The sequence below is a fragment of the Phalacrocorax aristotelis genome, chromosome 4 (assembly GCF_949628215.1).
Source record: "Phalacrocorax aristotelis chromosome 4, bGulAri2.1, whole genome shotgun sequence".
Classification (NCBI taxonomy): domain Eukaryota; kingdom Metazoa; phylum Chordata; class Aves; order Suliformes; family Phalacrocoracidae; genus Phalacrocorax; species Phalacrocorax aristotelis.
Genome location: NC_134279.1, coordinates 33,932,977 through 33,951,560, shown reverse-complemented (window position 1 = coordinate 33,951,560; position 18,584 = coordinate 33,932,977). Strand labels below are relative to the sequence as shown.

Below are 18,584 nucleotides of genomic sequence, written 5' to 3'. Positions count from 1 at the left end.
GGTAAGTGTGAGGAAGCAAGTCTAGGACGAGAAGAGATGGCCTCAAGCTGCACCAGGGGAGGTTTAGATTGGATATTAGGAAAAATTTCTTTACTGAAAGAGTGGTCAGGCGTTGGAACAGGCTGCCCTGGGAGGTGGTAGAGTCACCGTCCCTGGAGGTGTTCAAAAAACATGTAGACACGGCACTTCAGGGCATGGTTTAGGAGGCATGGGGGTGTTGGGTTGATGATCCTAGAGGTCTTTTCCAACTTTAATAATTCTATGATTCTATGAAGGCAACTTGGTGAGCAGATGCGTCACAGAACCTATAGCAGCCCATTTGCCCCCACAGCAATGACAGGCAGGACAGAGATCCAGATGCCAAGAGTCTTTCTCCAGCACTTGCTTTTGACCTTTATTCTGCAACCAGCATCACCTGCTGAGGGAGGAAGATTATACATCCTGCTTTTTACCACCCTCCTTTAGCCCCTTTCTTCTTCTTCTGCTGCTGTTTCTTCTTGGTGGCCGGGGCACCAGCAGGTTTTTGGTGCCTGGGAGGGATGACATTACTTGCGGCCGATACAGCTGCAGCGCTGCCAGGCCGAGGGGAGGTAGGTGGGCTGCTGGCAGTCCTACTGGCATCCCTGCAGGGAAGATGAGAGAAAGAGATACCGTGTGGGTTCACCACCACCTGCAAAATGTGGCAGTACTGCAGGAAGCTGACAGCAAAATATAGCAGCTGCCCCATAAGACAGCATCAGGTAGCATTATGTATGGGAGGGTACTCGTACAAAGAGACCTTAAATAAGCTTCAACATATATAGAAGGGCCAATACATGATAGACACGTCTCACAGGGCAGGCAATCACCTTCTAACCAATGTTCACTACATAGCCTTGCATTTGTTGTTGAGGACTTACACTAACTTTTCAATAGACATGTGACAGTTCATGCAACACAGGAGAGGCCTTTCAGGGCCCCAGGCTTAGACAGTGCAAAACCAACATCCTTTCTCTCTCCTTAACCACAAAGGCATCTTTGTGCCAGCTCTCCTCGCAAACACTGCTCTCACCAACAGTACCACAAAAAACTTTTCATGCTTCTGTTTTGAGACAGCCATGTAAAGAGAAACTATCAGACAGCACTGGCAATTCCCTTCGTTGCTATTATTTTAGCAGCACTTCCTTCTCTCGGTTGCTAGTAAGTCATCATCTTGCTGTCAGGCCTCGTACACAAGTGTAAACCCTGATTCCAGCTCAAATAATCAGTGTCAACTTAAAAGGAAGTATAGTGTTTTCCTAATCATGGCTAATGGTTTTCCAGCCCCCAAAAGACTTGAAAGCTAATGGCTCCAGATAAAATATGCAAAATTAGTCTCATCAAAGCTAAGAAAAGCGTATTAAAAGACTATGGGAATTTTATTTGCACCATGGCACCTTCAAGCATGCCTATTGTATGTACATTTTGTGTTTCAGTAACCTATAGGCATCTTCGGGAAGAGCAGCTGGTAGAAAGTTCAAGTTGCAAAGTACAATTTCACTTGTGCTACCCACGGTTGGCACGATGGCAGAGCCACAGAAAAGCAGCACAAAGCCAGCCCTCCCAGCCACCCAGGAGTGATACCCCACACCAAGCCCTGCAGAATGGGTACTTACAGTTCAGAGGAGCCAGCTGTGGTTGAACCCTGAGTCCCCTTGCCAACCTGATCCTTCTTCTTGCCCTTCTTCCGTCCCCGATAGTAGGAACGCTCTCGCATTGGAAGCCACCGCTCAGGGTCAGGAGTCACCTTGGGGTCGTAGTTCTTAGGCAGCTTTCCTGCAGAAAATCCAGCGTCAGGAAATGAGATTGGGGTTAATACCCTAGAGAGGCATCAGCAAGCGATACACATGGGATGCCAGCAGCTAGGAAGCGCAAACAGCCCAGCAACCCACATTATCCTATCAGGACGTTGCTCTCACTTCTGTGGAAAAATGCCCCATCCAAACAAGCTATCATGAAGATATGGGTTCACAGGGACACAGTCCCAGCAAAGGGCTCCAGCTCCTGGGGAGCTGAAGGCTGGCTATTTGAAGAAACAATCTGGCAAGCTCTCTGGAAATGCAACTTACCCTTCTTTTTTTTCTTCTTCTTCTTCACATCCCCTTGTCTGAAAAGCAAGAAGGGAAATAGCTGCTGTGACACAGCACAGACACAGCAGACAGGTCAACTAAAAATTAGTTCTGGAAGAAGCTAAACCATTCCCATCTCCCTCAAAACTTGGCCTGCTGCTACCTGAAGCTCCTTGCAGTTAAACAGGCTGCCTTACACCAGCCTGCCTTCTACAGCAATACCCCCACCACATCAGCCATGGTTCTCGTGCCACCCCAGACTGCCCAAAGAATGACAGCACCAGAGCTACAGCTGCTGACTTTACCCTTGCTCCTTCTGCTGGTTATCTCCAGTGAGCTTCCCAGCTTTCTTCCGCACATAGGTTGCTCCATGGGAGTTCTCCAGCGCATCAACATCGACTTTCAGTGACATGGTGTCCGAGGAAGGCAAGTGTTTGCTAAGTCTGTGAGGGAAGAGTTCAGGGATACAAACCGGCAAGCAAAAAGATGAACGCCCAGGTTTGTCCAGACACCAACAGGCAACTTCAGCTTGAACAAATTCGGCCTGTTAGTAATAGACACCAGACAGGCCTATGGGCCTAGTTCCAGCTCTCCCACCAGGTTCCTACACAAGCTGGGATGAGCTGCTTGATCGTCATCTGCCTCATTTTTCCCTTCTTTTGATATGGGGACAGAAGCAGCAAATTTCTCTGAAAGTTGTTCAGGGTGGCAAAAGCAGTATGTGAACGTGACGTTTTGGGTCAGTGAGAGCTTAGCCATATTTTATCGGGCACAATCCTGCATTACTACCACAGATTTAAGATTCCAAGAGAAAAGATGGAGGAGCTCCTATTTTTGGTTCCACTTAGTCTTAAATTACCAATTCTCAAAGAGAAGCAGGCCAAAGACAAAAGGGTCCTGGGATCCTGCAGTAATCAAACCAATTAGGGAAATAATGTAGCTCCAGACAACTTGGCCTGGATATGTGGCTGCTCTAGAGATGTTCCTTGCCTTTCTTCAGGTAGGAGTGGACCTGAATTCCCCACACAGCTGAAATCCAAGGGAGCAATGCCCAAAAACCACTTCCTTTGCTCTGATGCCACCACCAAAAGGATACACTTTAGCTTTTTCAGGGTCCACCAGGGAGTAGGCAGATATGAGCTGTGCCAGAGTATGCACGTCTTTCGGGTTTTGCCTTTGCAGGGAAGAAAAAAAAAAACCGACCAAGTTACCAAGGCACACACATATCCCAAAGACTGGTATTGCCATGCAGTGCTTGCTGCTGCAGCTTAGCTGCTATCTGTAGGGACAGGCACGTCAGTCTGTGGTCTCATCCACAGCACATCACTGGTGCGGACAAAGGGAGGTGCAGACATCTCTACAGTATCATGAAGCAGGCAATGAAAGAAAAATCCCTCAGGTCCCAGTAGCAAAGGCAAGTTAACAGTCCCCTCAGAACACCTTATCAAGTGCATAATAAAAACTAAAACCTAAAAATCCATGGTTTATGCAGCACCAGAAAAAATTACACGTCCCAGTCCCCAGAGCAACCTTCAATGCACACAGGAGGCCTCTGGGACAAGTCAACCAGGTTTTCAAGTGAACTTCAGCTACAGATAAAATGAATGATCCCCTCCCCTTCCAAAATATGGCTTTGCCTTGGAGCCCCCATGCAAAAACAGCTCCAAAGGAGGGCTACCAGTCAACCCACATTGTCAGTGTCTGGCACCAGACAGCTTGCAGAGGTCTCTGGGTGGAAACCTCCTGTTCAGCAACCACCCAACTCACTTCCAGAGCTCCTCCAAGTCGCTGATTGCTTCCTTCTTCCTGCCATGCTTTAGTTTGAAGTTGGCAGCTTCCCTTATCAGCGACAAATGGACAGGAGACTTTGGCTGAAAGACAGAGCACCACAGATCATGGATTACTGTAGCACAGATCCCAGCTCTAGCTGGCTTTAATGCCCTGGCTAAGACCTAGCTAAGAAGAACTGAGTAAGCACCCTGCCATGCAGAAAGTAGACCACCTTTGCACTCCAGGATGTGAGGCAGAACTGCATGGGACAAGACAGCTTGCTGCTCCACAATGTTTTCTAATCAGGGAGAAGGCCTGATTGCTACATTTGGGCACCCATTGCCTCCACTCTCCTAATCTGACAGGAGGTGTTGCTCCATGTTTGCAACACGTCTAAAATAATGAAACAGTGATAAAACAAATGCTTACTAAAACAGGAGCTCGCAGGTCTCCAAAACCCCAATCGGATGAGCTGCTGGGGCTGTGTTATCAACAGGAAAAGCTGGGTTGAACTAGCTAGGAAAGACTGGGACAAAGCCTTGCATGTTAGCTCCTCTGGTCTGACTTGCCTGGAACTGCTGATACCACTGGATAGCCTGCGTGAAGACCTCAATTGCACTGTCAATGTCCTCTTCATGACTGTACATTGTCACCAACGCAGACACCTGCAACCATTCAAGAGCAGCTTATATCAGATCCTCACAAAAGCCATCTATAGCCAGACAGTCAGCAGTAAATGATGGGTTTTCCTAAAAGCAGACTCAGTGTGAGCTTTCTGCTCTGTCCAGAAAAACCAGCTGTGGTTAACAGGCAGGACACCCAGGCAAGACTGGGTCCCTCCCAAAGAAATGTTCCCACCAGTCTTTCTGCTACAGTACAAGCTTAATGCTGCATTCACAGAAAGAACCTTCTTGTCTTGGCACTTTGTGTCCTTGCCACTGGACACAGTTTCATTAGAAGTCCTTTTTCTTCCCCCATTCTCTATCCCAAGAACCATGGAAAAAAAAAAAAAGCAGCACTGAAGAGATGATACAGACATCGTCTGCTTGTCTACACCCCAGTCACAACTAGAGGTGACCCAGGGCAAGGAGCTGGTATTGCTGACTGCCCCCATAAATTACTTTGACAATGTGCACTTGCAATTAGAACAGACCTACAACTGTCAGCTGCTGCTCAAGACATTTACGCTGTACACTTGAGTGTTTTCAAGGTCATATTTTCCAAATACCAGATGTGGACACATGCAGACCAGGGTGATGCTGTGGGGAACATATGGCACTTTCTCCCTCATGCCTGTTGTCCTAAACCTGCTTCAAATACTTCCCAACAGTACATACCAGGGAAGCAGCTGCTCCAATCACGTTACGCAAGTAAATCCAGGCAACACGCAGGTCTGAGGGATTACGAGAGAGTGGGAACATAGGCAGAGAGCATCTCTGCTGACAGGCAGAGTACTTCTGTGTTCAGGCCACCTGATGAGAAGTTATAATCCCACCTTTGTGCAAGACAAGGAAGATGGGCTCAAATTCCCTGCAGGCACCCAGGTCAAGTGAAAACCACAGGGAAGACACAACAGGGAGCAGGCAGTACAGAGCTGTGCTACAGGGGAAAAACCTCACACAGTTCAGACTGAGTGTTGCTTACCATACCAGGCTTGTGCTGCAGTTCTTCTATGCTCCTCAGGATCATGCAGGCTTTGGTTACACTGCCTAGAAGAGAGACATGGAGGAACATGCTGAGTGGCATGGTTAACACTTCACCCTGCCTGTGAATATCCAGGCAAAGGTAAACAATGGGGACATTAGGATCTCCTTCTTGGAATATCTCCCCCATTTCCAGGAATAAAGGACAGGCCTCCACACAAAAGACCTTTCTGCCCGTGCCACATCCTGCAAGGGTTCAGGAGCAAGCTTTTGCAAGCAGGGTCTTCTCTTCCACGAGCAACTCCACACTGCCTGACTCTATATAGGAATGATAGCATCAAGGAGCCCCATGCTGCTCCAAAGACCCTACTGCCCCAGAACAGATTCAGCCCAATTATTCATAAAGACTGTCAGCACCTCTACCAGGAATCTGTGGAGCCTGGACACGCAGACATTAAGCTACGAGATTTATCCTGCCACAGCCGTATATATAGAACACCCAACTGAAAGCATCTCTGCTCTGCAGCACAGTCACAATAGCAACTGCAGCAAAGATTGCCCTAAAGCCTGTTTTTCTCACCCCTTGTATTATTACCATATGCAGACACTTCCCAACAAAGGAGATCATTGGATACCTTGAGCAATTTTTAGCTGGGCCATCGTCAGCTTGATCTCAGCTGCATTGGCAGGGTGCTGGTCTGCGAAGTCCTGAGAGTCAGAGGAAAGAACAATTCAACATATGTGTGCGCACCAGGCTGCTGCTCTGGTGATTCATATCTCGTGCTCAGTCACAGCAAGCTGGCAAGAGCCAAAGGAAGCTTTCCAGCACAGGCAGGCTTCAGCACACAGCAGAGGAGGGCCCCAAACTGAGCCAGTGGCCCATCACCCTCTCAGATTTCTGTCCCAGACCCCTCACTCCCTCCCCAAAAGGAGGCTGTTGCAAACTGCTTGCAAGCAGAGCACCACAGCCCACTGCTTACCCTAGAAGTCTGCTACAGCTTCCTAAGCATAGTCCCTTGCACCTGTGATTTCTATTTCCCTTTAAAAGCAGCATCATTCAGTTGGGTGTAAATGCTTTCCAGCAGCATTAAACCAAACCATAATAAGCACAGTCAGAGACCCCTGGAAATTTAAGCCTGACAAAACAAGCTAAGGTAAACAGCACACAAGAAAAAGCACAAATTTAAATGAAGCTTGGCCAAAGGAGAACTTTCTCTTAACCTACCTGCAGAAGCCCTACGGCCTTTGCATGCTGCTTCTCGCGACACAGTTGGGCTGCCTGGATAAGCACAGGGAGCAGATGCTCAGGGCTCTGTGACTGCAGGCTTGCTGACAGCTTGCGGCACTGATCTGCCTGGGGAGTGAGGAGAGACAATACACTTTTCTCAGCCTCTGCAAGCACCTAAACACAGGGCTTAACATACCAGTTACATCTAAGAAAAGATGCTAGTGATGGCTTCCCTGAAATGTGTACACAGAACCAAGAAGTCATCCTCTTAGTAGCACTTCAGAAGCATTTAAGAACCCCACACACCCCTCTGTCTCCTGGTCATCTCCACACCATCCTCCCTACAGCAATACTCAAGTCACTACACAACCAGCTGTCTGTTACTTTAGGGACGACCTTTTTTTTTTTCCTCCTCACTTATGTGCCTAAACCAGTTGGTCTTACCTTCTGACACAGAACAGCTGCATACCCATTTTCACCTAGTCAAACCCCTGTGCAGAGTGCTAAAGCACTAGCTACTTACTGCAGGTCAGTTTCCCCTACCTGGTTAGTGTACATTGCCAGCAAAGCTTTGTTGAATTCGATTGCCTGAAGCTGTTTCTTGGAGAGTTTATGCTCAACACCTTCTGCATTGGTCAGCTTCACCTTTTTCTTTGAGTCAAAGACATTTTGGTCCTGAAGAAATCAAAAATCATTATTTCATTTCATTCATTCATGATGAAGATTTCACTACATTCCTTGAAGAAACAGTCTCTGGGTCTGCAATTTAACTACTGTTTAGGAAAAAGTCTTTCTTGATTACCCCCGTCTCCACTGAAGCAGAGAAGCAGGCTGAGTAACCACCAGAAAGGGCCACACTGAAAGCAGCAAGGTAATTCCGTACCTTGTTAATTGTGATGATGTTATTTGCAATGACAGCTAGCAGTCCTACATCTGTTGGCCTGCAGATAAGAAAAGGAGAAAGCATACTGTTATTTAACAGTAGTCTCTCTAGAGATGGAAGACTGACCATTTGTTTTAGAAGAGCCCTTACTTCAACTTGATTATTTGATTGTAGAGCTGTAGAGCATCCTCTGTACGACCCTGCAGTTGCATGATATAAGCCATCTGACCATGAATGATGGCCAGTTCAGCCTCAATGTCTTCCTCTGTCACATCCTGAAGGAAAATCAAGGCAAAAAAAAAGCTGCCATCTCACTTCTCTTCTCCTGGCTTCAGCATTCTGCTGGCAAACGTCTATGAGCTCTCCTGAGAAGTGTTAGCAGCAAAGTACCCCAGCCAATACAGGTAAAGGTTGTAGCCACAAAACAAATACAAGCTATCAGGGTTAAACCAGGAGCAAAGAAAGCTTCACCTGCTCTTGCAAGAATCTGAAGATACCCTTAACTTGTGCATTGAATTTGCCCCTCTGCTCGAGCCAAGAACAGTGATTACAAATTTCCTGTGTTTCCCAGCACCCACTCAGCATGTCATCCATAGCAGGCGTGGGTCACAGGGAGGTATCAGACAACCTGTACCCATCCTGCCTGCACCAGCAGAGGCAACTGTGCAAGGAGCACAGCAGCAAACAGTCTGCAGTGTTAGCTACACTTCTGCAACCACCATGATTGCTGCCCCAGCCTCAGAAGCAGGTAGCCGCAGCGGTGGCAAGTCTTGCTGGGTAATACTGCACAGCAGCTTTGGCTATCCTCTGGCTATCCGCAGTACACTTCATGACCACACCCTCGCTCGTGCTGGTGCAAAGCAAACACTTTCCAGAACAACATCAAGAACTTACAGAGTCTTCCGATAGCGATTGGCGGCACAGCTCTAGAAGGAAAAACAAATCAAAGAACACAGTTTAGAAGGCTTTAGGAGAAAAAAAACCAGCCTAGATGCACAGAGGAACATACGCTTTTTTCATGTATCCCCAAAACTTCTGCAACATTACATGGGGACATCAGGCTACAAGTCTGATGATGGATGGGACTGAGCATGAGGGAGAAGACTAGATGATGCAGAAGAAATATCAAATGCACAGGAGATACTGCCCCTCCCAGTGCTGCCTTCTGAGAGCAGAGTCACACTCATTTTCTCTCCTGAAAAAATTTCCTTAAAACTAGCTCCTGATCTTTTCCACAGGGATCACTCTGCTGCAACTGTTCACCATCTTGAGAGTTATTTTAACTGCTGCGAGCCTGCAGTATTCAGATTACACCACCCTTTTCGGGGCAGAAATTCCATCAATTTTCAGTACAGATACCAGTCACCACTTAACCTTCTAATACACCTCACCAGGACATCACTTGTTTTGCTCTCCAAAGGACTACTAGCACAGTACATTGGTTCAAATTACACATGCTCAATAAATCAGGTGTATGGGAGAGCTGCTATTCTATCATCAAAATCAGGAAAAGACAGACCTATTTAATTGCAAGAGCAATTAGAAAGAAACTAATTCTTCCTAATTCTCCCATCCCTGGCCTTTTTTTTCTTTTTAAACACACACAAAATCCCCCTTCCACCCCAGAGAAAAAAAAATCCTCTTTACAAGAAAAGCTCATTTATTGGCTTATACTAATTTCATACCTAATTCAGACCATGAAGTATTATTATTTTTTGTGGTATACGTTTATATATATACACACATATATGTATACTAATAAAACCAGGAGTCAGAATAAATGAAACATCTCATGCTTATGAGAAGAGATTATGCTCATGCCTACTTCCTACTTCAAAAAAATGCTCAAAGGCATTGAACACCAATCAGGGAGCTATATGACAACCACGAGATGGTACATGCCGCATGGCTCTGCAAAAGAGCTGCAGAGGAATGCTTCTACAGAAACACCAGTTCCGTCAGGAAACATCTGGAAACTTAAAATGAAACCTGCAGTTGGTCATATTTTAAATTTCCAAAACCTCTTTCCCTCTGATTAAGTGTGTCTATAGAGAGCAAGTAACTACTTCTATCACACAAAGCTTCCCTCTCACCTCACCATGTTTTTACCTTCTGCTTTCTGTAGTTTTTTCATTGCTTCACTCAACTTTCCTTGCCCAATCAATGCACATGCACTGTTATAACACAGCTCGTAGGTAGCTTCTCGAAGGCCCAAATCCTCCTAGCATGAAAAGCAAATGTAACACTGCATAAACACCAAATGATCTATCCAGATTTGACAAGCAATGGATACAAACTATAGTTTTCGCATACATTCAAACTATTCCTTGCAAAATAAATTTAGAGACAATTCTAAAATGGGACACACCTGGCAAATAAATCACAGTGCAAAGGATCTTCCCTTACACTGCACAACAAAGTCAGAGGCAACTGACAAGGCAGCAGTGAAACTCCAGCCTGAATTTGGAGACTACTTAGGCTGCTGAAAGAGGGCAGGTAAGAACAGCTACTCTAGAGAATTAGAAAGTGGGTCCACAATGCTGAGCAGAAAGGTGAGCATGCTGTGCACACCTCCAAGGACAAAGATTTCTGAAGAAAATGAGAACATTACAATCTGCACTGTTCATTAACAAAAACATTCCCAAGCATGGCTGGGTGATCCAGGCAGTTAGTTTTACCCTGGACAACAGGGTAATAAGATATGCTAGTCACTACAGGTGTTCTGCCTAATGCAGGCTGAGAGAGATGTACTTCCCACTCTGCTGTGACATCTACTAATACAAGTCTCCTAGAGATCAAAGATGAAGTATAACTCTTCATTCCTCAGAATAACAGCATTTATTCCTCCATACCGGAGAAACTGTTAGGTGATCTTTGATATACTCAGAAGCCATTAAAAGACAAGAACACATTTCTATCCTGTTAAATATCTACAATTCCATATCCTTTATCCCTCGGCTCTCGCTCTTATACACATGCACACTTACTTACTGGCATCACCTTCTCCCACGTGCTTTGTGCTGCCACAACAGCAGAGAGGTTGGTTTTCCTCTCTTCCTCATACTCATCCTGGGAATTGCGGATGAGATCTCTGTATGCAGCCAGACAATCATCATAACGCTCCAACCTGTACAACTGAGAAGGGGGAGGGATTAGTCTTCAGTATAGTATTTCCCTGTTTATGCTTGTAACTACAGCCTCCATCATCCCTCCCCATGGGCTGGCAGCAGCACAGCATCATATGTTTTAAGCTGAACATTACTAACATTTTCATCTACCTTTAAGGACAAACTCTAAAGGTGACATTTGCAAGGACTCAAGCAATGACACCAGATACTGCACAAAAGCAGCACAGTTCTTATTACTCAAACAGCTTCTTTAAAAGTAGCAATTTACAGTTTTGTCTTCAGGCAGCCTTTTTCCAGACTAGATCACCTCTCTATGACAGATTAAACGAATGGTCTTTCATATAGCTGAGAGGAGACAGCCAATCCTTCACAATACTGTTCTGATCAACCAGGGACAAACCACAGAAGAAACACAACTTCTTTTCTGCTTCACTTCTAGTGCCTGAGATGTCAGGTCCCGCAAACCATTCCTGGACAGGTATCCAATGCAAGCAGATGGCTCAACCACAGATAAATCTCATCAGCTCTCTTCCATCCTCCATCCCCTCAGCTAGATGGCTATTATCAGGCCAGACCCAGGAAGGGAGAGGGCGTCACAAATGTATTGCTCTTGTTCAGTGGCAATAGGATGACAACTCTGCCTCCAGCAACAGGTAACTGAAGCTCTGCAAAAGCTGGAGCAGCTGGGAGCTGTACCTCTCCTTACCTTCAAGGCAGAGAAGGAAATTCTGTCCCCATACTTGCCCCACATTAGAGGAGGGACAGGAACCCAGCATATGAAACTCCCACCAAGAAGAAAAGCTTGTAATTACCACTTGTCCATAAAGCTCCTTCAGTTTGTCTGTCTGCTGGCTGGCACTCTGAATGGTCTTGAGAGCATTTTCAATACGATTCAACCTGTATTCACAGTAGGCCTTCTCAAAGGCAATAACGTCACTGCAAGGACAAGTCAAAGGCTGAGAGCAGGCACTGTAGACTTCATTCAACAACATTCACCCACCTGAACACACTTACTTAAGTAGCCATAACTAGTAACAGATTGCTGCATTCCCAAATAGCCAAACACCAGAGGTGAGCACGTGATCCCAGATTACTGAATTATGTATCTGTTGAGTGCTGAAAATATCTTAAACCTACTTTGTGTTCAACAGAAAAGGAATATAAAAACTTCACCTAAGAGGTTCCTCTTTTTCTGATGTTGCCAGACACATGGCATTTCAAACTCATCTGTGCCCCCGCCTCGCCTCCTACTGATTATGCGAATCACATGCTTAAAGGTAAAACAATATTGAACTTATTATATGACTCCTTCTTAAGGAGAAGGCATCATTACAGCAAAAGATAGTTACTGCAAACTTGGAAAGACAATCAACTCACACAGAGAGAGAAAGGAAACGGTATGAAACCCAGCCCCTCTCATAGTCTGATACTAAGCGAACAGTAGCATTAACCTATTTTGAAATATCAGCGCAGCAGAACTGCAGCAATAGGGCTTGCTGATGTTCACATAAAATTGGCTTCAAAGCAAGCTCACACCAGCAGGGAAGCATTATTAAACAAGTAGAGCCTTGAATGCTGTGTTCCACCTACCCCCTGAATTACCACTTAAGCCAAAGGAAAATTAATCAGTGATTCCTTTAGTTTGTCACTTGTGCCACTTGTCACCAGCTATTTCTCTGTCTATTTAAAATTATCTCAGCACAGCTGAGTACTAGGGGAGCCTGAAAACAAATGAATGGCATTAAGAATTAAAGCAAAGCAGCAGACCAGCCTCCGTGCAGGACAGGACAACTTCAAGGCAGAGTAAGAACCACCCCTTTCCCTGCTCTGCAGGATACAGAGGAAGACACACAGTAGAGTCAAGCTAAAGAAGTTATAGGGAGAACTCTGAAGCCAGTTGAATTTAGACAAATTCATCATATACTACAAAAAAACTAAAAAACTTAAATTAAACCCCTTCCATCCCAGGAGTTTGTGAATAAGGTAATTATGTTTTATTCAGATGTGAACATACAGGAACGTACATTTCATCACACTGAAGCTATAAAACACTTTCCTGGGAAGTTCCTTAGCAAAAGCGGTATCTGAAAAACAAAAATTTTGCTGCCAGGCAGTTCTTTGGTAGCAATTTAGATCCTAATTGTTGCACAAAGAGCATCTTTATGAGGAAAAAAATTAGAGTCTGTCTCTGACACAAATGGGAAGCTTGACTTGTTCTTAAACACAAGCTGCTTCCAAGGTCCTGATTTTGAGAACAGGCACAAAGGGCTTGCACCACCCCGAAAGCTGAAGCAGTACCTTCAGGCTGGCAAAGAAAGGGTCCCCAAGGAGCAGTATGATGAGACAGCCAAGCAAAGCTAACAGCTTGCTGCCACTGGCAATGGCTTCTCCCTCTCTTCACTCCCCACAAGATCTGTCCTCTTCCCTTGCACCAGCTGTGGTGCTCAACCACATCAACAAGCAGAATCAGCTCATGAAGGTAGCTGAAAACTAGACTAGGGACAATCCCTTCAACCGTAACAACAAGATATTAGACTGTCTCAAACTCACCCAGACCACCTCTCACACGCAGAACAAGTCAGTGTTTCACTGAAAAGCCTAATCCCAATGGCTCTGAGCACATCCTGCTCTTTATTCTGCTGCCTGTTAGTCCCCTCCACTGAAGCTGCAGCAGCTTCTCAAGGACTTACTGCTTCATGTTTTGCAGAGCATAGCAAGACACAACTCACCTGGTTAACACTTTAGTGTGAGTGTTGATTACGCTGAGGGCTTCCTTGAAGTTCCCATTCTGGATAAGACACACTACTTTACACTGAAGCGCAGTCACATCATCTTTGCTGATCTGCAGTACTGGAGGGGAAATCAGTTTCAACGTAATGATATAACTCATTATCAGACACATTAAGGCTTTGTAAGAGCCATGTATTGTCAGTTACAGAAACCCATCACAGAGACCAGTTGCGACAATATAAAAGGGTCCTAGCATGGCTTGCTTTGGCTTAGATCATGAAACAAATCCTGTCAGGACAAGAGAATCCAATATAAGTGCTGGACCTACCCGAAGTGACCGCTGTGCTAACATGCCTGGAACAGAGCTGCACCGAAGCAGCTGTACGCCCCTGGACAAACCTTTCAGTGACACTGGAAACTATCAAAACAACACATCTCAGCGTGGACTCACGCCCCCGAGCAAGTTACTGCTCCCAGGTCGGTCGGTCCATGCGCATAGCACCACTCCCGCAGCTCCCGGGTGGAAAAGCCCTCCTTCCTCCCACGACCACAGCTGAAGGGAAGCCCACGGTAACTCTGAGGGCCTGGCCCGCAGGAGGGGCTCCGTGACGCACCAGAAGCAGCCGGCGGTCCCGGCGCTGGAGCGGGCCCCGGGCGCTGCCCCCTCGCCTCCCCCCGGCACCGCAAAGCCCCCCGACCCGTGCCCGGCGTCCGCCGGGCACCCTCAGTCTGCAGCCCGGCTCCCGCAGTCGGAAACCCCGCCGCAGCGCCCCTGCACAGGGCCCTACTCCGCCGGGAAGCGACACCGGCCAGGAGAGGCGCGGGGGGGTGGTGGGGGGGAGGACACGGGACCGGGACACACACGGACACCGGGAGCGACGCCGTCCCAAATGGCGCCGCCGGCGGCACCGCGGATTCACTCACTCACTCTTGTTAACGGACTTGAGCGCGCGGGCGAAGTCGCCGTTCTGGCCGCAGCGGTTCACCTCGCTCCACAACGCCGCCGCCGCCGCCCCCGCGCCACCCGCCGCGGCCACCGCCATCTTGGAACCGGGAGGAGAAACGAGCCGGGGAAGGGCGGGGCCGGCGGCTGGCCCGGAAGCGGAAGGGCCGCGCGCGCCGGCCGCCACGTTGCCAGGGGCCAGGCGAGGCTCCGCCTTCCGCTGGACCTTCCAGCTCTGCCCGCCCCCCCAACCGCCCCCGCAGCACCGCGGCCCCACCCTCGATTCTGTAAGTCGGTAAAAATAAGAACCGTCTAAAACTCAGTGCGTAGTTTCAGAAAGCAGGCATTCTTTATTGTGCCACTGGGCGCACAGGGGATCGCTCCACCTGGTGTGCGCACCAAGTTGCTCTACTCAGGGGTTATATGCAATCAAAATACACATATTCTTTGGTTTTCTAGGAAATTATCATCGTGTGCAGACTATTCTGTGGAATTCATTAATATAAGCAATTGTCCTTTATGCATGCACATTCGTGTCCATTGGTGGTCTTCCAGGGTTCTCCGGTGGTCATTGACAGTCTTCCTCACCGTGTCTACTGGTTGAACCCAGTCTTTGGGGGTGCTCAGTTTGCTTTTGGCTTGGTTACACAATTCTTACTGATAGAAAACTAGCTTATTATAGCACATCTTGCTTAATTATTCTACTCCAGGATACAGGGCCTCCAGACTCCCTTCTCTCTAATCACATTTAGCAAATTCTAAGACTATCTGTTGGCAAAGTAATCCAAGTATTTCAGACTTAGCTCTGTTGCTCCAATTAGAAGGGGACTATATGTTCCTTTGAAGTCAGTATCAATCCCTCCTTTTCTTTTGAGGGTTTGTAGCCAGCCCAATTCCAATCCCAGTTCCAATAATTGCTGATAATTTCACTATGGCTTTCTCTAATTTGCTAACAGCTAGCCATGTAATAAACCACCTAGCAAACGAATGAAAGGCTGTAAACCGAATTATTAATGGATTAGGCTTGTTACTATTAGGTGCTTCTCTCTTCTTTCTTCCTATGGGAGACCTCAACCATCCCATCCCTCTGAGCTCAGCCTTTATCTTATTTCTAGGAAATATTACTCCTAATGTAAAGAACCTGTCCACCAAGGGGGCAGGATTTACGAGCCTTATTTCCACATAACTAATACCACCCTGTTCCATTAAGTACCTCCCAGTATTTTCCCCAGTACTTTTGTCCTCTTTGCCACTGTAATTGCATATACCAATCACACTGTGAATAATTTCCTACCGAGAAATTCCCAAGATTAGTCAATTTATAATCTGTGATACATTTTACTTTCTCTTGTTATTTGGGGGTTTTAATATCTCAGATTTGAGCGTTTACACTGTAGTTCTTAAAATGAACATCCGGTCTGCCCCAATGATTATCCCAAGCAGTTTTAAAAGGAATTAGAAGGCCTATTATAGTAACATTTGCCATAGCACCATGTCCTGGGAACTTAGAACAGACCCAACAGTTGCTTGCATTAATTGCAGAAGCAATTCTTGTTACCAATTGTACATGGACATTTTCTTTCCACAGGGCCTCTAATCCTTGTCCTGTACTTCCCAAAATTTCAGTCAATGCATACACTACAGATATTATTGCTTTAGTGTAAGCTTTAAAGGGGCTATTTCTTAGGAGGTCCATGGTTTTGGTGCTTTCTTAACTCGAGAATAGTGGATCCATGGTACTTTTCCTTCTGACTTGACTGCTGTGGATGTAGTTAACAAAACCTGACATGGTCCTTTCCACTTCTCCTGTAGTGGTTCAGAAGAAGTCCAGGATTTGACGTACACCCAGTCTCCAGGCTGGAATGGATGTGCTGGGGAATCAAGACTTAAAGATTTATTCAAGACTACATATTTATTCAGTTCCTGCAAAACTCTTCTCAGAGCAATGATGTAATTTCTCATATCACTCTCCCCTTGTATTCGCATCTCTCCTCATAGTCCAGGTGTTTGATATGGTCGTCTGTACATCAACTTGTACAGCCTGAGATGTTGGCTACCTCAAGGTTGGACCCTGATTCTCAACAAAGCTAAAGGTAGAGCCTGTGTCCAGTTCATTGAGGTTTCTTGACATCATTTGCTTAACTGAGTTTTAAGGGTACAATTCATTCTTTCTACTTCACCACTAGACTGGGGTCTATAAGGGGTATGCAAATCCCAACTAGTACCTAACAATCTACTTATTTCAGTAACTTCTTTGGCTATAAAATGTGGACCTCTGTCCAGTGACATTCCTAAAGGTATTCCAAATCTTGGACTTATTTCCTTCAACAATATTTTTACCACGTCTCTTGCTTTGTTAATGCAACATGGAAGGGTCTCAGGCCAACTTGTATATGTGTCCACAAGGACCAACAAATAGTTTAGCCCTCCTTTTCTTGGCAATTCAGTAAGTCTATCTGCCAATATTCTCCAGGTGCCTGTCCCTCAGCAATTTTTCTAAACTGAATTTTATTCTGTGTTTTTGGATTGTTCCTACAACATATTTCACATCTTTCTGTGACTGGTCTAGTGGTTTCTACCATGTTCCTGCTAATAACTGACTTCTGCAAATGCTTTAACAAATTTTCTGTTCCCCAATGCACAGCATTATGTTCTTCCTTCACTAGACTATTCATAAGGGAATAGGGTAATACCACCAGGCCTGAGGGTGTAACTGCCCATCCATTTTCCCCTTTCTCTGCTTTTAAAGTCTCAATTAATTTTAAATCCTGCATATCATAAATAGGATTTTTCTGGAGGGAGATTTTCTTTTCTGGTACTATAGCTAATAATTCCTTCTCTAAGCCTTTTTCTGCAGACTGCTTTGCAGCCAAATCAGCTAGCTTATTTCCTCTTTCTTGAGTGGTTCGTCCCGATTGGTGAGCTTTACAATGCATAACAGCTACAGCAACGGGAGCCTTTATACTCTCAGGTAAGCTCAAAATTTCTTCTTTATCCTTTATGTCCATCCCTTGTGCAAACAGTAGTCCTCTTTCTTTCCAAAGGGCTCCATGTACATGCACTACTCCAAAGGCGTATTTTGAATCAGTCCAAATACTTACACGTTTGCCTTTACTTAACTGCAAAGCTCGAGTGAGAGCAATCAGTTCAGCCTTTTGGGCCAATGTTTTTGGTGGGCAGTGCTTGTGCTTCTACCACTGCATTGACAGTGGTAACTGCATATCCTGATACTTGCTTTCCTTCTTTCATAAAGCTACTGCCATCCAGATACAGTTCCCAATCCGGATTCTGCAAGGGAACATCCTTTAAGTCAGGCCTGCTTGAATAAATTCTGCAACGGTCTGCAGGTAGTCGTGTTCAGGTTTGCCTTCTTCCTGTCAAGCTGAGAAGAACATAGCAGGGTTAACCACGGCAGTAGTCTTTAGGGTCACATCATCTGGTTCTCTTAGTACCACTTGATATTTTAGCATTCTGCTAGGGGACAGCCAATGTCCGCCCTTCTGATCCAACACTGTAGTTACCATGTGTGGAACATGGTTATCTCCTGTCCCATGGTGAGCTTCCAAGCCTCTTGTATTAATAATATGGTTGTAGCTACTGCTCTTAAAAATGCAGGCCATCCCTGACTTACCGGATCCAATTGCTTAGAAAAATATGCCACTGCTCATTTATATCCTCCCAAGTGTTGGGTTAAAACACTGAGGGTTACGGTCTGCCTTTCATAGGTGAACAGTTCAAAACGCTTTTCTAAATTAGGCAGCCCAAAAGCTGAAGCTTTCATCAAGGCCCTTTTAAGTTGAGTGTATGCATTCCAATTTTCATCTGTCCATTGCATGGAACCTCTTGATGATTTCAGTAATTCATACAAAGATTTCACTATCAGTCCATAATTAGCAATCCATAAGCAACACCATCCCACCATTCCTAAAAACATTCTCAGCTCATGGACATTTCAAGATTCTGGAAGTTGGCAAATAGCTTCTTTCTTCTCATTACTTAACTGTCTCTGTCCTTCCAGAATTTCAAAACCCAAATACGTTACAGTTTCTCATGCAATTTGAGCCTTTTCCTTTGATACTCAATAACCATTTAGTCCAAGGAAATTTAATAAACTGTCAGTTCCAGGCATTCTGCCCAGGAGTTTCCAGCTAACAGTATATTGTCAACATACT

At 45.8% G+C, this 18,584-nt stretch overlaps 1 protein-coding gene across 1 annotated transcript; it reads right to left on the bottom strand.

Annotated features, from left to right (window-relative positions):
- Positions 1-352: 352 nt before the first annotated feature.
- On the bottom strand, positions 353-14,644 carry SRP72 (signal recognition particle 72). The gene is made up of 19 exons (XM_075090882.1): positions 14,398-14,644; positions 13,469-13,589; positions 11,552-11,675; positions 10,603-10,746; positions 9,721-9,832; positions 8,506-8,537; positions 7,762-7,886; positions 7,612-7,669; positions 7,272-7,403; positions 6,726-6,854; positions 6,136-6,208; positions 5,502-5,566; positions 4,427-4,522; positions 3,855-3,958; positions 3,184-3,261; positions 2,393-2,530; positions 2,088-2,125; positions 1,635-1,794; positions 353-623 (listed from the first exon to the last, which is right to left on the bottom strand). The coding sequence occupies exons 1-19, from the start codon at positions 14,510-14,512 to the stop codon at positions 449-451; spliced, it is 2,019 nt and encodes a 672-aa protein (XP_074946983.1). The 5' UTR covers positions 14,513-14,644; the 3' UTR covers positions 353-448.
- Positions 14,645-18,584: the final 3,940 nt, after the last annotated feature.

What these genes read in the sequence shown, in the direction of transcription:
- SRP72 (XM_075090882.1), bottom strand. Translation starts at nt 14,512, where the DNA reads ATGGCGGTGGCCGCGGCGGGTGGCGCGGGGGCGGCGGCGGCGGCGTTG. An exon ending in AAAACTACAGAAAGCAGAAG is followed by an intron (nt 8,538 to 9,720) that starts GTAAAAACATGG and finishes TTTTCCTTCTAG; the next exon opens with AGCTGTGCCGCCAATCGCTA. An exon ending in TGGCAATGTACACTAACCAG is followed by an intron (nt 6,855 to 7,271) that starts GTAGGGGAAACT and finishes CTCACTCCCCAG; the next exon opens with GCAGATCAGTGCCGCAAGCT.